The 15,384-nt window shown below is 42.3% G+C and overlaps 1 protein-coding gene across 1 annotated transcript in view; it reads right to left on the reverse strand.

The window, feature by feature from the left end:
- LOC112257031 (AF4/FMR2 family member 2) overlaps window positions 1–15,384 on the reverse strand; it is a 336,258-nt gene that overhangs the window by 164,276 nt on the left and 156,598 nt on the right. Inside the window, exon 5 of the mRNA XM_042326311.1 lies at window positions 14,744–14,788. Coding sequence (XP_042182245.1) covers window positions 14,744–14,788 — 45 coding nt within the window. The remainder of the gene's footprint in view (window positions 1–14,743; window positions 14,789–15,384) is intronic.

Below are 15,384 nucleotides of genomic sequence, written 5' to 3' on the forward strand. Positions count from 1 at the left end.
TAGGCTGTTTCGGTTTTCACGTTACGTTTATTGTTTTTGTATTGTTCGTGGTTCGTCTTCATTAAAGATGTATCGAACTAACCACGCTGCATTTTGGTCCGACTCTCTTTCACCCGAAGAAAACCGTAACACTTATCTGCACGAACCCAGTCTTCACTATGAGTCATCCATACATCAATTGTCTTAAATCATTTATTTATTACTAACTAAGTAATTCACAGAAATGCACAAACAAACAAGGTAAATGTGGTTACAAGAAATGATAGGGGAATGTGCCCTAGTGGGCTAAACCGGCATCGTGGCTTGTTAGACAAAAGGGGAAGTGGGGGGTCAACTGAGACGAGACACTACAAAGTTGATAAATATAACAATTGAAATGCTAATCCTTTGCACATGAACGCTCACTCATTCGGGAACAATTGCAATCAATATATATATTTACGCTCAGTGTGTTGTCTTGATCGCTGTTGAAAAGTTTGTTTCTGTTGGAGAGTTTTGTCTCTCTCTCTCTCTCTCTCTCTCTATGTCTTGGTTAGAGGGGATAGTTCAGAGTGACATTCATTAGTTTGATATAGAATGGATGTTTAGGCAGTTGTCATTCTTCTCAATGATAGCGAATTCCTAGCTGCAGACTAGTAATTAATATCAGACTTGTTCTTATTCTGTCGGTATCGATAGTCTAAGAGTTTAAGCACGTGGTATGGTTAAAAGATTCAGCAATGGTCTACAACCTTTGTCCTCTCCTAATGGAGAAAAACATGGTCTGGTGATAGTTGGATTTTATTCGGAATTGCAGAAAAGGGGCTGTCCCAGGATGCCTGACCCTAACTGGGCTCAGGGGCGGTCCTCTGATTTAGTTCAAATCAAAAGGGAATTGTATTTTGCTTCATTAAACAGTCCAAAATCATATTACACAATTTTACAAACAGTATCATACTCACTCATTCATCTTATACAACAAATAGATGTAAACCTCATATCTGAGGCTATTATATAAACAGCATTGTGGTAATGTGGCCACAACGTCTCCCATGAGCTTCCCCAAGTTGTAACAAATGGACCAGTTTGTAGCTGGATTCTTCACCGATCTTTTATACTTTCTCCGGAACATGAAATTTGTTCGTACCTCAAGTTCTGTGAGGTAGAAGAAATTCCTTTGTGCTCTATGAAAATTGGGGACCCTCGCTGCAGGCCCCGGACTGGGCACCCTCGCTGCGGGCCCCGGACTGGGCACCCTCGCTGCGGGCCCCGGACTGGGGACCCTCGTTGTGGGCCCCGGACTGGGAACCCTCGTTGCGGGCCCCGGACTGGGAACCCTCGTTGCGGGCCCCGGACTGTGGATCCTCACTGATGGGAGGAGATGTATAGATAGCGTGGGGCTGCCACAGGGCCCACCAGGCTGGGGAGACATACAGGAGGCCTGGTTCTGGGAGCAGGCACAGGATGAACCGGGATGTGGGGGAGCACTGGAGATCTGGTGCTTATCCCTGGCACCACTCTTCCAGGCTGTATGCCCACTTTAGCCCGGCACCTCCCGAGCGCAGGCACAGGTCGAACCGGGCTGTGGGGGAGCACTGGAGATCTCGTGCTTAACATATGCACCTCTCCTTTTGGCTGCATGCCCACTTTAGCCCGGCACGTGCGGGGAGCTGGAACAGGCCGCACTGGGTTCTCCTGGCGAACTGGAGACACCGTGCGTAGAGCTGGCACAGGATAACCCGGGCCGAAGAGACGCACCGGAGACCAGGAGCGCTGAGCCGGCACAATCCCTCCTGGCTGAATTCCAACTCGCACGCCAACTGCCTGGGAGCTTGCAGAGAGCACACCGGGCTATGAGAGCGCACTGGAGACACACGGCGCAGAGCCGCATAACCTGGTGCCTGACTAGTCACCCTCTCCCCACGGTAAGCACGGGGAGTTGGCTCAGGTCTATAACCTGACTCTGTCAATTTCCCCATGTGCCTCCCCCCCAAAAATGTTTGGGGCTGCCTCTCGTGGCTGCTTCGATGACTTGCCTCCTCATATCGCCACCGCTCCTCCTTCGCTGCCTTAATCTCCTCCCTTGGACGGCGAAACTCCCCAGCCTGCCTCCAGCCTCCCATCCAGGATCTCCTCCCATGTCCAGGAGTCCCTTTCTCCAAGCTGCTTGGTCCCTTGTTGGTGGGAAGTTCTGTCACGGCCGTCGTCAGAAGGAGACCAAGGTGCAGCGTGGTGAGCGTACATTTGACTTTTATTATAATGTCGCCGACAAGACAAGAAACAAAGAAACGACCGTGAAGCTTAACAGGGCTAAGTGCCACTAACAAAGATAACTTCCCACAAACACAAAAGGGAAAAAGGCTGCCTAAGTATGATTCCCAATCAGAGACAACGATAGACAGCTGTCCCTGATTTAGAACCATACGCGGCCAAAACAAACAACGCCCTGGTTGTCAGGGCGTGACAACCAGTCTTTTCAATGCGATATTCGTATTCTGAGAGCAGAAGTCGCATGTAAGTGTCAAGTGTAGACAAGACCTCTCTCTCTCTCCTACAAACTCAGCTTTGCCAAAGGCGATCGTGTGAGGCGTGTTATTTATTTTAGAAGGCATTGCTTTCAATTATAATGACCAAACTGAAGCAGGGCCGGCGGGGTGTCCTTGTAGATGCCTGGCTCAATTAGAAAGTGTCTCTATTTTTGTGTTTTATCGCTGTCACTGTAATCACACAAAACAAAACAAATGTTGTCATTATTCACTTTTTTTCTAGCTAATTGAATTGGAAGAGGTACGGTGCCTTTTAGAAAGTATCAATTCCTCATTTTATTCCACATTTTATAGTGTTAAAGACTGAATTCAAAATGGATTAAATTTTTTTCTTACCCATCTACACACAGTACCTCATAATGACAAAGGGTGGCAAATTGATTGAAAATGAAATACCGATATATCTTGTTTACATAAGAATTTACACCCCTGAGTCAACACATGTTCGAATCACCTTTGACAGCGAGTACAGCTGAGTCTTTCTGGGTAAGTCTCTAATGGCTTTGCACACTTGGATTATAAAATATTTGCACATTATTCTTTAAAAAATTATTCAAGCTCTGTCAAGTTGGTTGTTGATCATTGCTAGACAGTCATTTTCACATCCTGCTATAGATTTTCAAGCCAATTTAAGTCAAAACTGTAAATCGGCCACCAAGGAACATTCAATGATGTCTTGGTAAGCAACTCCAGTGTATATTTTGCCTTGTGTTTCAGGTTATTGTCTTGCTGAAAGATGAATTAATCTCACAGTGTCTGGTGGAAACCAGACAAAATCAAGTTTAGGTCTAGGACTTTGCCTGTGCTTAGCATTTTTGGGGGGTTTTGTAGTTTTCTATTCAATGCCATTACAGTATCCATTGACTTAGGACTCCATTTGCAGTTCCTATGCCTTCCACTAGATGTCAACAGTCTTTAGAAATCTTTCAGGCTTGTATTCTTATAAATGAGGGAGTAAGACCAGTCTGAACGAGTGGACCCTAACGTGACGCAGAGTTTTTTCAGGCGCATGTGCATTTCTTGTTTACCTTTTATATTGACAACGTTATTGTCCGGTTGAAATATTATAGATCATTTAGGCTAAAAAACAACCTGAGGTTGGAATATAAACAGCGTTTGACATGTTTCTATGAACTTTACGCATACAATTTGGATTTTTTTTGTCTGATTGTTTTGACTGAGTTTGAGCCTGTGGATTACTGAAGAAAACGCGCAAAAAAAAACTGAGGTTTTTGGATGTAAAGAGACTTCATCGAACAAAAGGAACATATATTGAGTAAATTAATGTCTTCTGATTGCCACCATGTGAAGATCAACAAAGGTAAGGGATTAATTTTATCTATATTTCTGAGTTTTGTAATGCTTCTGCTTGGCTGGTTACTGTTTGTAATAATTTGTCAACTGGGCTATGTTCTGGGCTAGGTATGTTCTGGGCTAGGTATGCTTTCGCCGAAAAGCATTTTATAAATATGACACTGTGGTTGGTTTAACAAGAAGTTAATCTTTAAACCTATGTCAAATATGTTTTGTTTTCTGAATTTTTATAATGAGCATTTCTGTAATTGAATTTGGCGCTCTGCAACCTCACTGGATGTTGGCCAGATGGGACGCTAGCATCCCCCATACCCTAGAGAGGTTAACATCCCTTCACTGACATAGAAATAGGCTATATAAAGAGTGCATGGTGGGTGGTGGAATTGACTGACAATATGTATGTATGGATATATCAGCCTATAGGATAATTTATTCTGACAAACAGGTAGGCCTGCCTCTTATTTGTTAATTAAACTTCTTAGGGCTGCAATCCCGTTAACGGGGTGATATGACAACAGCCAGTGAAAGTGCAGGGCGCCAAAATCAAAACAACAGAAATATCATAATTAAAATTCCTCAAACATCTTATACCATTCTTATATCTTATACCGTTTTAAAGTTAATCTTGTTGTTAATCCCACCACAGTGTCCGATTTCAAATAGGCTTTACAGCAAAAGCACCACAAACGATTATGTTAGGTCATCACCAAGCCACAGAAAAACATAGCCAATTTCCAGCCAAAGAGAGGAGTCACAAAAAGCATCTTCATCAGATGACACTCATAGGACTTCATGTTACACAATACATGTATATTTTGTTTGATAAAGTTCATATTTATATTAAAAAAACTCAAGAGTTTACATTGGCACGTTACATTTTTTTTAACCTTTATTTTACTAGGCAAGTCAGTTAAGAACAAATTCTTATTTTCAATGACGGCCTAGGAACAGTGGGTTAACTGCCTGTTCAGGGGCAGAACGACAGATTTGTACCTTGTCAGCTCAGGGATTTGAACTTGCAACCTTCCGGTTACTAGTCCAATGCTCTAACCACTAGGCTACGCTGCCGCCCCAGTTCCAAAAACATAGAGTGATTTTGCATAGCCACATCGATTCAACAGAAATTATCATCATAAATGTAGATGATAATACAAGTTATACACATGGAATTATAGATATACCTCTCCTTAATGCAACCGCTGTGTCAGAAGTCTAAAAAACTTTACGGAAAAAGCAAACCATGCAATAATCTGAGACAGAAAAATAATCAAATTAGCCGCCATGTTGGAGTCAACAGAAACCAGAAATCACATTATAAATACTCCCTTACCTTTGATGATCTTCATCAGAATGCACTCCCAGGAATCACAGTTCCACAATAAATGCTTGATTTGTTCGATAATGTCCATTATTTATGTCAAAGTAGCTACTTTTGTTAGCGCATTAGGTACACATATCCAAACGCTCGTGCATTACTTCAGACAAAAACTTCGGACAAAAACTTCCAAAAGTTATATTACAGGTCGAAGAAACATTTCAAACTAAGTATAGAATCAATCACTAGGATGTTTTTATCATAAATCTTCAATGAAGTTCCAACCGGAGAATTCTTTTGTGTCTAGAGGAGCAACGGAACACAGGGTGATATCATGTGGAATGCACATGACCAGGAAATGGCTCTCTGCCAGTAACCTGACTCATTCAGCTCTTATTCAGTCCCACAACACTGTAGAAGCCCCATTCATCAAGTTTCTAAAGACGGTTGACATCTAGTGGAAGCCCTAGGAAGTGCAACTTCATTCATATCCCAATGTGAAATCAATAGGGCCTGGGTTGAATATATACCAACCTCAGATTTCTCACTTCCTGTTTGGATTTCTTCTCAGGTTTTTGCCTGCCATATGAGTTCTGTTATACTCACAAACATCATTCAAACAGTTTTAGAAACTTCAGAGTGTTTTCCATCCAATACTAATAATACTATGCATATATTAGCAACTGAGACTGAGGAGCAGGCCGTTTACTCTGGGCACCTTTCATTCAAGCTACTCAATACTGCCCCTGCAGCCACAAGAAGTTTTAAATAGGAAGAAATAAGATCCAACACAAAGCCCTGTTGTTGTTGTTAGTAAAGTCAAAATAAAATGAAGACGGTTGAAATGAATTGTGCCTATTGTCAGCAACATGAGCTGCCTATTTCTGATTGTTTGTGCCGCAGCTGCTGCTTCAAGTTTGGTATTTGGTATTTATTAGGATCCCCATTAGGCCGCTGCAAAGCTTTGGCTACTCTTCCTGGGGTCCACATGAAACATGAAATAATACATAGTACAGAACATTATTAGTCAAGGACTGAAATACATACCTTTAAAATGTCACACATAGCCTACATATCAGTGCATACACACAACATCTACAGGGCTTTCGGCAAGTATTCAGGCCCCTTGACCTATATTGACGAAATAGCTTTTTCCCTCATCAATCTACACACAATACCCCATAATGACAAATCAATTTTTGCTAAATTATTATTACTATTTTTTTTTTTTTAAATATCACATTTACATTTACATGTAGTTACATACATACAAACAGTCGGAAGTTTACATACACATTAGCCAAATACATTTAAACTCAGTTTTTCACAATTTCTGACATTTAATCAGAGTAAACATACCCTGTCTTAGGTCAGTTAGGATCACCATTTTATTTTAAGAATGTGAAATGTCAGAATAATAGTAGAGAGAATGATTTATTTGAGCTTTTATTTCTTTCATCACATTCCCAGTGGGTCAGAAGTTTACATACACTCAAATAGTATTTGGTAGCAATGCCTTTAAATTGTTTAACTTGGGTCTAACGTTTCGGGTAGCTTTCCACAAGCTTCCCACAATAAGTTGGGTGAATTTTGGCCCATTTCTAGTGACAGAGCTGGTGTAACTGAGTCAGTTTTTTAGGCCTCCTTGCTCGCACATGCTTTTTCAGTTCTGCCCACACATTTTCTATGGGATTGAGGTCAGGGCTTTGTGACGGCCACTCAAATACCTTGACTTTGTTGTCCTTAAGCCATTTTGCCACAACTTTGGAAGCATGTTTGGGGTCATTGTCCATTTGGAAGACTCATTTGGGACCAAGCTTTAACTTCATGACTGATGTCTTGAGATGTTGCTTCAATATATCCACATAATTTTCCACCCTCATGCCATCTATTTTGTGAAGTGCACCAGTCACTCCTACAGCAAGGCACCCCCAAAACATGATGCTGCCACCCCCATGCTTCACGGTTGGGATGGTGTTCTTCAGCTTGCAAGCCTCCCCCTTTTTCCTCCAAACATAATGATGGCCATCATGGCCAAACAGTTCAGACCAGAGGACATTTCTCCAAAAAGTATGATCTTTGTCCCCATGTGCAGTTGCAAAATGCAGTCAGGCTTTTTTATGGCGGTTTTGGAGCAGTGGCTTCTTCCTTGCTGAGCAGCCTTTCAGGTTATGCCAATATAGGACTCGTTTAACTGTGGATATAGATACTTTTGTACATGTTTCCTCCAGCATCTTCACAAGGTCCTTTGTTGCTGTTTAGGGATTGATTTACACTTTTTGCACCAAAGTACATTCATTTCTAGGAGACAGAATACGTCTCCTTCCTGAGCGGTATGATGGTTGCGTGGTCCCATGGTGTTTACACTTGCATACTACTGTTTGTACAGATGAATGTGGTACCTTCAGGCATTTGAAATTGGCTCTCAAGGATGAACCAGACTTGTGGAGGTCTACAAGATTTTTCTGAGGTCTTAGCTGATTTCTTTTGATTTTCTCATGATGTGAAGCAAAGAGGCACTGAGTTTGAAGGTAGGCCTTGAAATACATCCACACGTACACCTCCAATTGACTTAAATTATGTCAATTAGCCTATCAGAAGCTTCTTCAGCCATGATATAATTTTCTGGAATTTTTCAAGCTATTTAAAGGCACAGTCAACTTAGTGTATGTAAACTTCTGACTCACTGGAATTGTGATACAGTGAATTATAAGTTAAATAATCTGTCTGTAAACAATTGTTGGAAACATTTAAGTGCATGTATTCAGACCCTATACTCAGTACTTTGATGAAGCACCTTCTCTGCAGATCCTCTCTAGGTCTGTCAGGTTGGATGGAGAGCGTTGCTGCACAGCTTTTTTCAGCTATTTCACAGCTAGTCTGTCCAGAGATGTTTGATCGGGTTCACGTCTGGGCTCTGGCTGGTTCACTCAAAGACATTCAGAGACTTGTCCCGAAGTCACCCTTGTGTTGTCTTGGCTGTGTGCTTTGAGTCGTCCTGTTGGAAGGTGAACCTTCGCACCAGTCTGAGGTCCTGAGTGCTCTGGAGCAGGTTTTCGTCAAGGATCACTCTGTACTTTGCTCCATTAATCTTTGTCTCGATCCTGACTACTCTCCCATCCCTGCCGCTGAAAAACATCCCCACAGCATGATGCTGCCACCACCATGCTTCACCTTAGTGATTGTGTCAGGTTTCCTCCAGGCATGACGCTTGGCATTCAGGCCAAAGAGTTCAATCTTGGTTTCTTCAGACCAGAGATTCTTGTTTCTCATGGTGTGAGAGTCCTTTAGGTAAACAGGTGTCAGGTAGGTGAATTTTGCTGAAGAGTGGCTTCTCTTTGGCCACTCTACCATAAAGGCCAGATTGGTGGAGTGCTGCACAGATTGTTGTCCTTCTGGAAGGTTCGCACACCTCTCCACAGATGATTCCTGGAGTTCTGTTTGGGTTCATGGTCACCTCTCTGACCAAGGCCTTTCTCCCCCGATTGCTCAGTCTACGAAAAGTCTTGGTGGTTCTAAACCTCTTTCATTTAAGAATGATGGAGGCTACTGTGTTCTTTGGGACCTTCAATGCTGCAGACATTTTTTGGTACCCTCTCCCAGTCCTGTGCCACGACACAATCCTGTCTCAGAGCTCTACAGACAATTCCTTCAACCTAATGGCTTGGTTTCATCTCTGTGGGACCTTATAGAGACAGGTGTGTGCCTTTCCAAATCATGTCCAATAAATTGTATTTACTACATGTGGACTCCAATCATGTTGTAGAAACATCTCAAGGATGATCAATGAAAACAGGATGCACCTGAGCTCAATTTCAAGTCTCACAGCAAAGGGTCTGATTACTTATGTAAATAATGCATTTTAATACCTTTCTAAAAACCTGTTTTCACTATGTCGTTGTGTGTAGGGGGTCTCCTGACCCCTCCTGTCTCAGCCTCCAGTATTTATGCTGCAGTAGTTTATGTGTCGGGGGGCTAGGGTCAGTTTGTTATATCTGGAGTACTTCTCCTGTCCTATTCGGTGTCCTGTGTGAATCTAAGTGTGCGTTCTCTAATTCTCTCCTTCTCTCTTTCTTTCTCTCTCTCGGAGGACCTGAGGCCTAGGACCATGCCCCAGGATTACCTGACATGATGACTCCTTGCTGTCCCCAGTCCACCTGGCCGTGCTGCTGCTCCAGTTTCAACTGTTCTGCCTTCTTATTATTCGAACATGCTGGTCATTTATGAACATTTGAACATCTTGGCCACGTTCTGTTATAATCTCCACCCGGCACAGCCAGAAGAGGACTGGCCACCCCACATATGCTCTCTCTAATTCTCTCTTTTTTTCTCTCTCTCGGAGGACCTGAGCCCTAGGACCATGCCCCAGGACTACCTGACATGATGACTCCTTGCTGTCCCCAGTCCATCTGACCGTGCTGCTGCTCCAGTTTCAACTGTTCTGCCTTATTATTATACGACCATGCTGGTCATTTATGAACATTTGAACATCTTGGCCATGTTCTGTTATAATCTCCACCCGGCACAGCCAGAAGAGGACTGGCCACCCCACATAGCCTGGTTCCTCTCTAGGTTTCTTCCTAGGTTTTGGCCTTTCTAGGGAGTTTTTCCTAGCCACCGTGCTTCTACACCTGCATTGCTTGCTGTTTGGGGTTTTAGGCTGGGTTTCTGTACAGCACTTTGAGATATCAGATCTGATGTACGAAGGGCTATATAAATAAATTTGATTTGATTTGTAGATTGATGAGTAAAAATGTGTATTTAGTCTATTTTAGATAAGGCTGTAACGTAACAAAATGTGGAAAAGGGGAAGGGGTCTGAATACTTTCTGAATGCACTGTATATCAATCTTGAAGAGGATTATCTATCTTGGATGCAGTTTGAATGGACTTGATGAAGAGAGAGAAAGACTGCAAGAGAGTGCTCACAAAGCAAATGTGCTAAACTCAGGGCTGAGTGTCTGCAGGTTTTTGCTCCACCCTTGTACTTGATTGATGAAATAAGGTCAGTAATTAGTAAGGAACTCCCCACACCTGGTTGTCAAGGTCTTAAAAAACAAAAACCTGCAGAGACTAGGCTCTCCATGGAATGAGTTTGACACCCCTGATTTAAAGCAGCGATATTCGAGTGATAGACTTTTAAAACTCTGCAGCTGCAATTAAAAAAAAAATCTTTACAATTAGAAAATGATCTCCAGATGGAGATGTGTAAATTAGAAGCACATTCAGTCCTTATAATACTGTAGCATATGCTGCAGCAAATGTAGGCCTACCTGTCAGAAAGAAAAAAGTTACCATGGTGAGATGATAGGTCTACATGCATTGTGAACTACACTCCATACTGAGATTGGATGTCTGTCCCCAACCTGAGCGTTGATGATTGATCATGCAGAGAGCAGGGACAAGGCCTTAGAGAAGACAGATTTAGACATTGCAAATCATTTAACAGTTCCATTTCACGCCATGCAGTTCATAAAAATATTTTGTTTTAGAATTGACCACTTTCTCTTATTTATCCCGGGAAAGAGGAGTGGGTTTGGGTGGGAAATCCTGTTAAATCTTAGTAACCCGGTTCAACCTTAAGTCACAGGGAATAGAGATGCTGGGAGGGCTTTAAGTGCAGGGTTATAACAGGGAGTTTGGGATACTCACTAATACGCTTGTATGGCTGAGGAGGCTGGGGTGTGTTTGGTACCTGCCAATGAAGCATCACTATGGCGACTGACTTCCAGTCATAAACCAGTGCAGCCTCTCCATCGCCTCTGGCAACGGTAGTACTGTAGAAACGTCAAGGAAAACCAGTAGAGGACTATGAACTTCCCCCGAACGAGCGACCGAGCGGCTGAGTTATGTGAACCTGTCAAATATAGAACCCTCTGGGAGGGTGATGATGTAAAATAACAGTTGCCGGGCAACCGGGAATATGGCCGTCAGGTGAAGTGATTTAAAGCGAAAAACTCCCAAGAACCGGACAGGCTAAGCAAGCAGAGCAAGGAGGTTGGAAAGGACAGGCAGAGCACTGAATGTATGCTAGCAGGGTAGTCCATATCTCCAATCAGATTTTTTGATAGCGATGTTGTGTTTTTATAAGTGGATGAAATGGTCTATTTTAGAGATGGATCTAAATGTGCGTAATGGATACCTGGAGGAAAATGGGGGAGGGTCATGTCATTTCAATTTCAGTCAAGTGGAGGGTTTAGTATTTAAAAAAAAAAAAATGTTAATCTCGTCCAGGGGAGGGTCATGCAATTTGCAATTAATGAAATGTCTATATTGCTAGTGTTTTAGAATTATTTGCTTATTAGGCTATATATTGATGTGTGCCCGATACTGTCCCTCATCTCTGATTCACTGCTGGGCATGCAATAAAAAGTGTGCCTAAAGGCTATTTAGTGTGGTCTCAATCAAATGATACATAGACTATAGGCTACGAAGTGCATGCTCGGAGAAGGCTATTTAGTGTGGTCTCAATCAAATGATACATAGACTATAGGCTACGAAGTGCATGCTCGGAGAAGGCTATTTAGTGTGGTCTCAATCAAATGATACATAGACTATAGGCTACGAAGTGCATGCTCGGAGAAGGCTATTTAGTGTGGTCTCAATCAAATGATACATAGACTATAGGCTACGAAGTGCATGCTCGGAGAAGGCTATTTAGTGTGGTCTCAATCAAATGATACATAGACTATAGGCTACGAAGTGCATGCTCGGAGAAGGCTATTTAGTGTGGTCTCAATCAAATGATACATAGACTATAGGCTACGAAGTGCATGCTCGGAGAAGGCTATTTAGTGTGGTCTCAATCAAATGATACATAGGCTATAGGCTACGAAGTGCATGCTCGGAGAAGGCTATTTAGTGTGGTCTCAATCAAATGATACATAGACTATAGGCTATGAAGTGCATGATCGGAGAAGGCTATTTAGTGTGGTCTCAATCAAATGATACATAGGCTATAGGCTACGAAGTGCATGTTCGGAGAAGGCTATTTAGTGTGGTCTCAATCAAATGATACATAGGCTATAGGCTACGAAGTGCATGCTCGGAGAAGGCTATTTAGTGTGGTCTCAATCAAATGATACATAGACTATAGGCTACGAAGTGCATGCTCGGAGAAGGCTATTTAGTGTGGTCTCAATCAAATGATACATAGACTATAGGCTACGAAGTGCATGCTCGGAGAAGCACAGAGCAACATTATATTTCTAAGATAGTTGCTGGGATGGTGTAATTTCAACTAGGCTACATTACACACTGTAATGTATATTCCAACCAAGAGCCCCAGCCTGCTCTGCCCTAGCTGATCAAAAACATTTTTATGTGATGCCTAACCAATGGCTTTGCTGTGTAGGCCTCACATTAAGAAAGATTCGAGTTACGTCCATTGTGGTGCTGAAACTGCTTCACTATTAGTCTTTGTGCGAGGTATTGATGGGGGCGGCAGGCAGCCTAGTGGTTAGAGCGTTGGGCCAGTAACCGAAAGGTTAGTGGATTGAATCCCGGAGCTGACAAGGTAAAAATCTGTCGTTCCGCCACTGAACAAGGCAGTTAACCCACTGTTCCTAGGCCGTCATTGTAAAACATAATTTGGTCTTAAAAATTATAATAATTGAGGTGGTGAAGGTGCCAAACTGCCTGTTCAAGCAGTTGGCACATAGTTTGGACACTGATCTGTACAAGACATGCAACCAGAGGTCTCTTCAAAGTCCCCAGGTCCAGAACAGAGTCTGGGAAATGTAGAGTATTTAATTGATACATGACTGCATGGAACTCTCTGCCACCCCAGATAACTCAAACTGGCAATACAAACAATATAAAAGAACACCTTAATGCACAAAGGGGACTGTGAATATACTCAGCCATTTTATATATCTTGTGTTGTAATTCCCACTGTATTAGACCTTCGGAAAGTATTCAGACCGCTTGAAGCACACAGCCAAGACAACGCAGGAGTGGCTTCTGGACAAGTCTCTTAAAGTCCTTGAGTGGCCCAGCCAGATCCCGGACTTGAACCTGATCAAATATCTCTGGGAGATATGGGAGAAGAATGGGAGAAACTATGTGCCAAGGTTGTATGCAAGAAGGCTCAAGGCTGTAATCACTGCCAAAGGTGCTTCAACAAATTACTGAGTAAAGGGTCTGAATACATTATTTGAAATTTCAGTTTTATATATTTTTTTAATGAGCAAAAATGGTTAAAAACCTGTTGTCTTTGTCATTATGGGGTATTGTGGGTAGATTGATGTGGAAAACATGCACTGTATATACCTTCCTAATATTGAGTTGCACCCCCTTTTGCCCTCAGAACAACCTAAATGTGTCTTGCCCATTCCCCCTCTGAATGACACACATACAGAATCCATGTCTCAACTATCTCAAGGCTTACAAATCCTTATTTAACCTCCTTCCCTTCATCTACACTAATTGAAGTGGATTTAACAAGTGACATTAATAAGGGATCTTAGCTTTCACCTGGATTCACCTGGTCAGTCAGTCTATGGAAAGTCAGTCAGTCATGGAAAGAGCAGGTGTTCCTAATGTTTTGTAAACTCAGTGTAGATGTCCTAACCTACCTATTTCAGGAAATAAATTAAATGTAGTATTAGCCTTATATTTAGCTAATGAATGATGGACTATGCATAAGCTTCTAACTTATAGCCTCTGTCTCTTGCTCAATACACCTGGCCTCTCTCTTTAAAAAACGCTTCTTAGCTCTTGGAGTCCAAGGATTGAGTTTGGGAAACGTTGTCATAGGCTATATATATAGGATAAAGGCACTATCATTAGGCTTATATTTATGTGCTTTGTATACTTTAAAATGACACTTCCTGGTAGAAAATGTATTTATTCTCGGAATGGAACATTTATAAAATACCGGGAAAATATTAAACCTTACTGTGGCCTGTCACTCTGGGAACTCACCTGTATGTCACTCTTCATCTACACTGTTAGAAAAGAAGGTGCTATGTAGAACCTGAAAGGTAGAACCATTCTGGGTTTTACAAGGAACAAAAATGGATTATCCTATGGGGACAACCGAAGACCTCTTTTGGAACACTTATCCGAAGAGTGTAATTACAGGTCAGATTACATGGAGTGAATCAGCACCTGCTACAAAGGTCAATGTTCACAGAAAAGGCAGCCTATATGTTTGCATCTAGGAATACAAGAAGGAAATGTACTTTTCAGTTCACATGGACCCAGTACCCTTTACATTCAAATTCTGTACAGGCTATTATGCACAGAATGGATTTCTAAACAAAAGAGCGCGTCTCGGCATTGAAGAAAGTCTAAGCACTTTTCACACAGCCACTTTAGAGGATCTAAATGTGCTAGCCAGCAACAACCCTTGATGAATTTGATCAGATTCGTATTAGAACACAAGGGCCCATTATAATAGGATCACAGAAGCCTTTCTTTTTTCTCTCTGCCTGGGTGGATAAGTGGCTTTGTGTGCAAACAGCATCTGAGGCGTAACCAGGTGTAATTAACAGTATCTGAGGCGTAACCAGGTGTAATTAACAGTATCTGAGGCATAATCAGGTGTAATTAACGGAGGGCAGGGAAAGGAAGTGAATCTAACTTACCCGTAGAATCTCCTCCACACAGCTGGAGTCACTGGACAGGCCGACCTGCAGACACAGAAGAAAAAGGCTGTTGTTAGACAGAGAGGAAGAAAAGGTACCAGATAGTTTCAAAGAGAGTAGCCTAAAGTTAGCCAAAATACATAATGGTAAACTAAAGACCATCTCAACTAATAGATGGTAGTCTAGCGGTTAAGAGTGTTGGGCCAGAATCCGAAAGGTCGCTGGTTCTTATCCCCGAGCTGACTAGGGTGAAACATATGTTGATGTGCTCTTGAGCAAGGCACTTAACCCTAATTTCTCCTGTAAGTTGCTCTGGATAAGAGTGTCCGCTAACTGACTAAACATGTAAAGAATAAAATAAAGAAGATAACCCCCAGAATATGTGATATATTCAGACAACACTTATTGAGTGGTATTTATTATTTAAGTGCAGAGAGGCTTATCTATTCTAGTCTAAGAGATGACTGCTAGGGGACAGATAGGCCTAGCTATTCTAGTCTGAGAGATGACTGCTAGGGGACAGATAGGCCTAGCTATTCTAGTCTGAGAGATGACTGCTAGGGGACAGATAGGCCTAGCTATTCTAGTCTGAGAGATGACTGCTAGGGGACAGATAGGCCTAGCTATTCTAGTCTGAGAGA

This window comes from Oncorhynchus tshawytscha, linkage group LG08 (genome assembly GCF_018296145.1).
Source record: "Oncorhynchus tshawytscha isolate Ot180627B linkage group LG08, Otsh_v2.0, whole genome shotgun sequence".
Classification (NCBI taxonomy): Eukaryota; Metazoa; Chordata; class Actinopteri; order Salmoniformes; family Salmonidae; genus Oncorhynchus; species Oncorhynchus tshawytscha.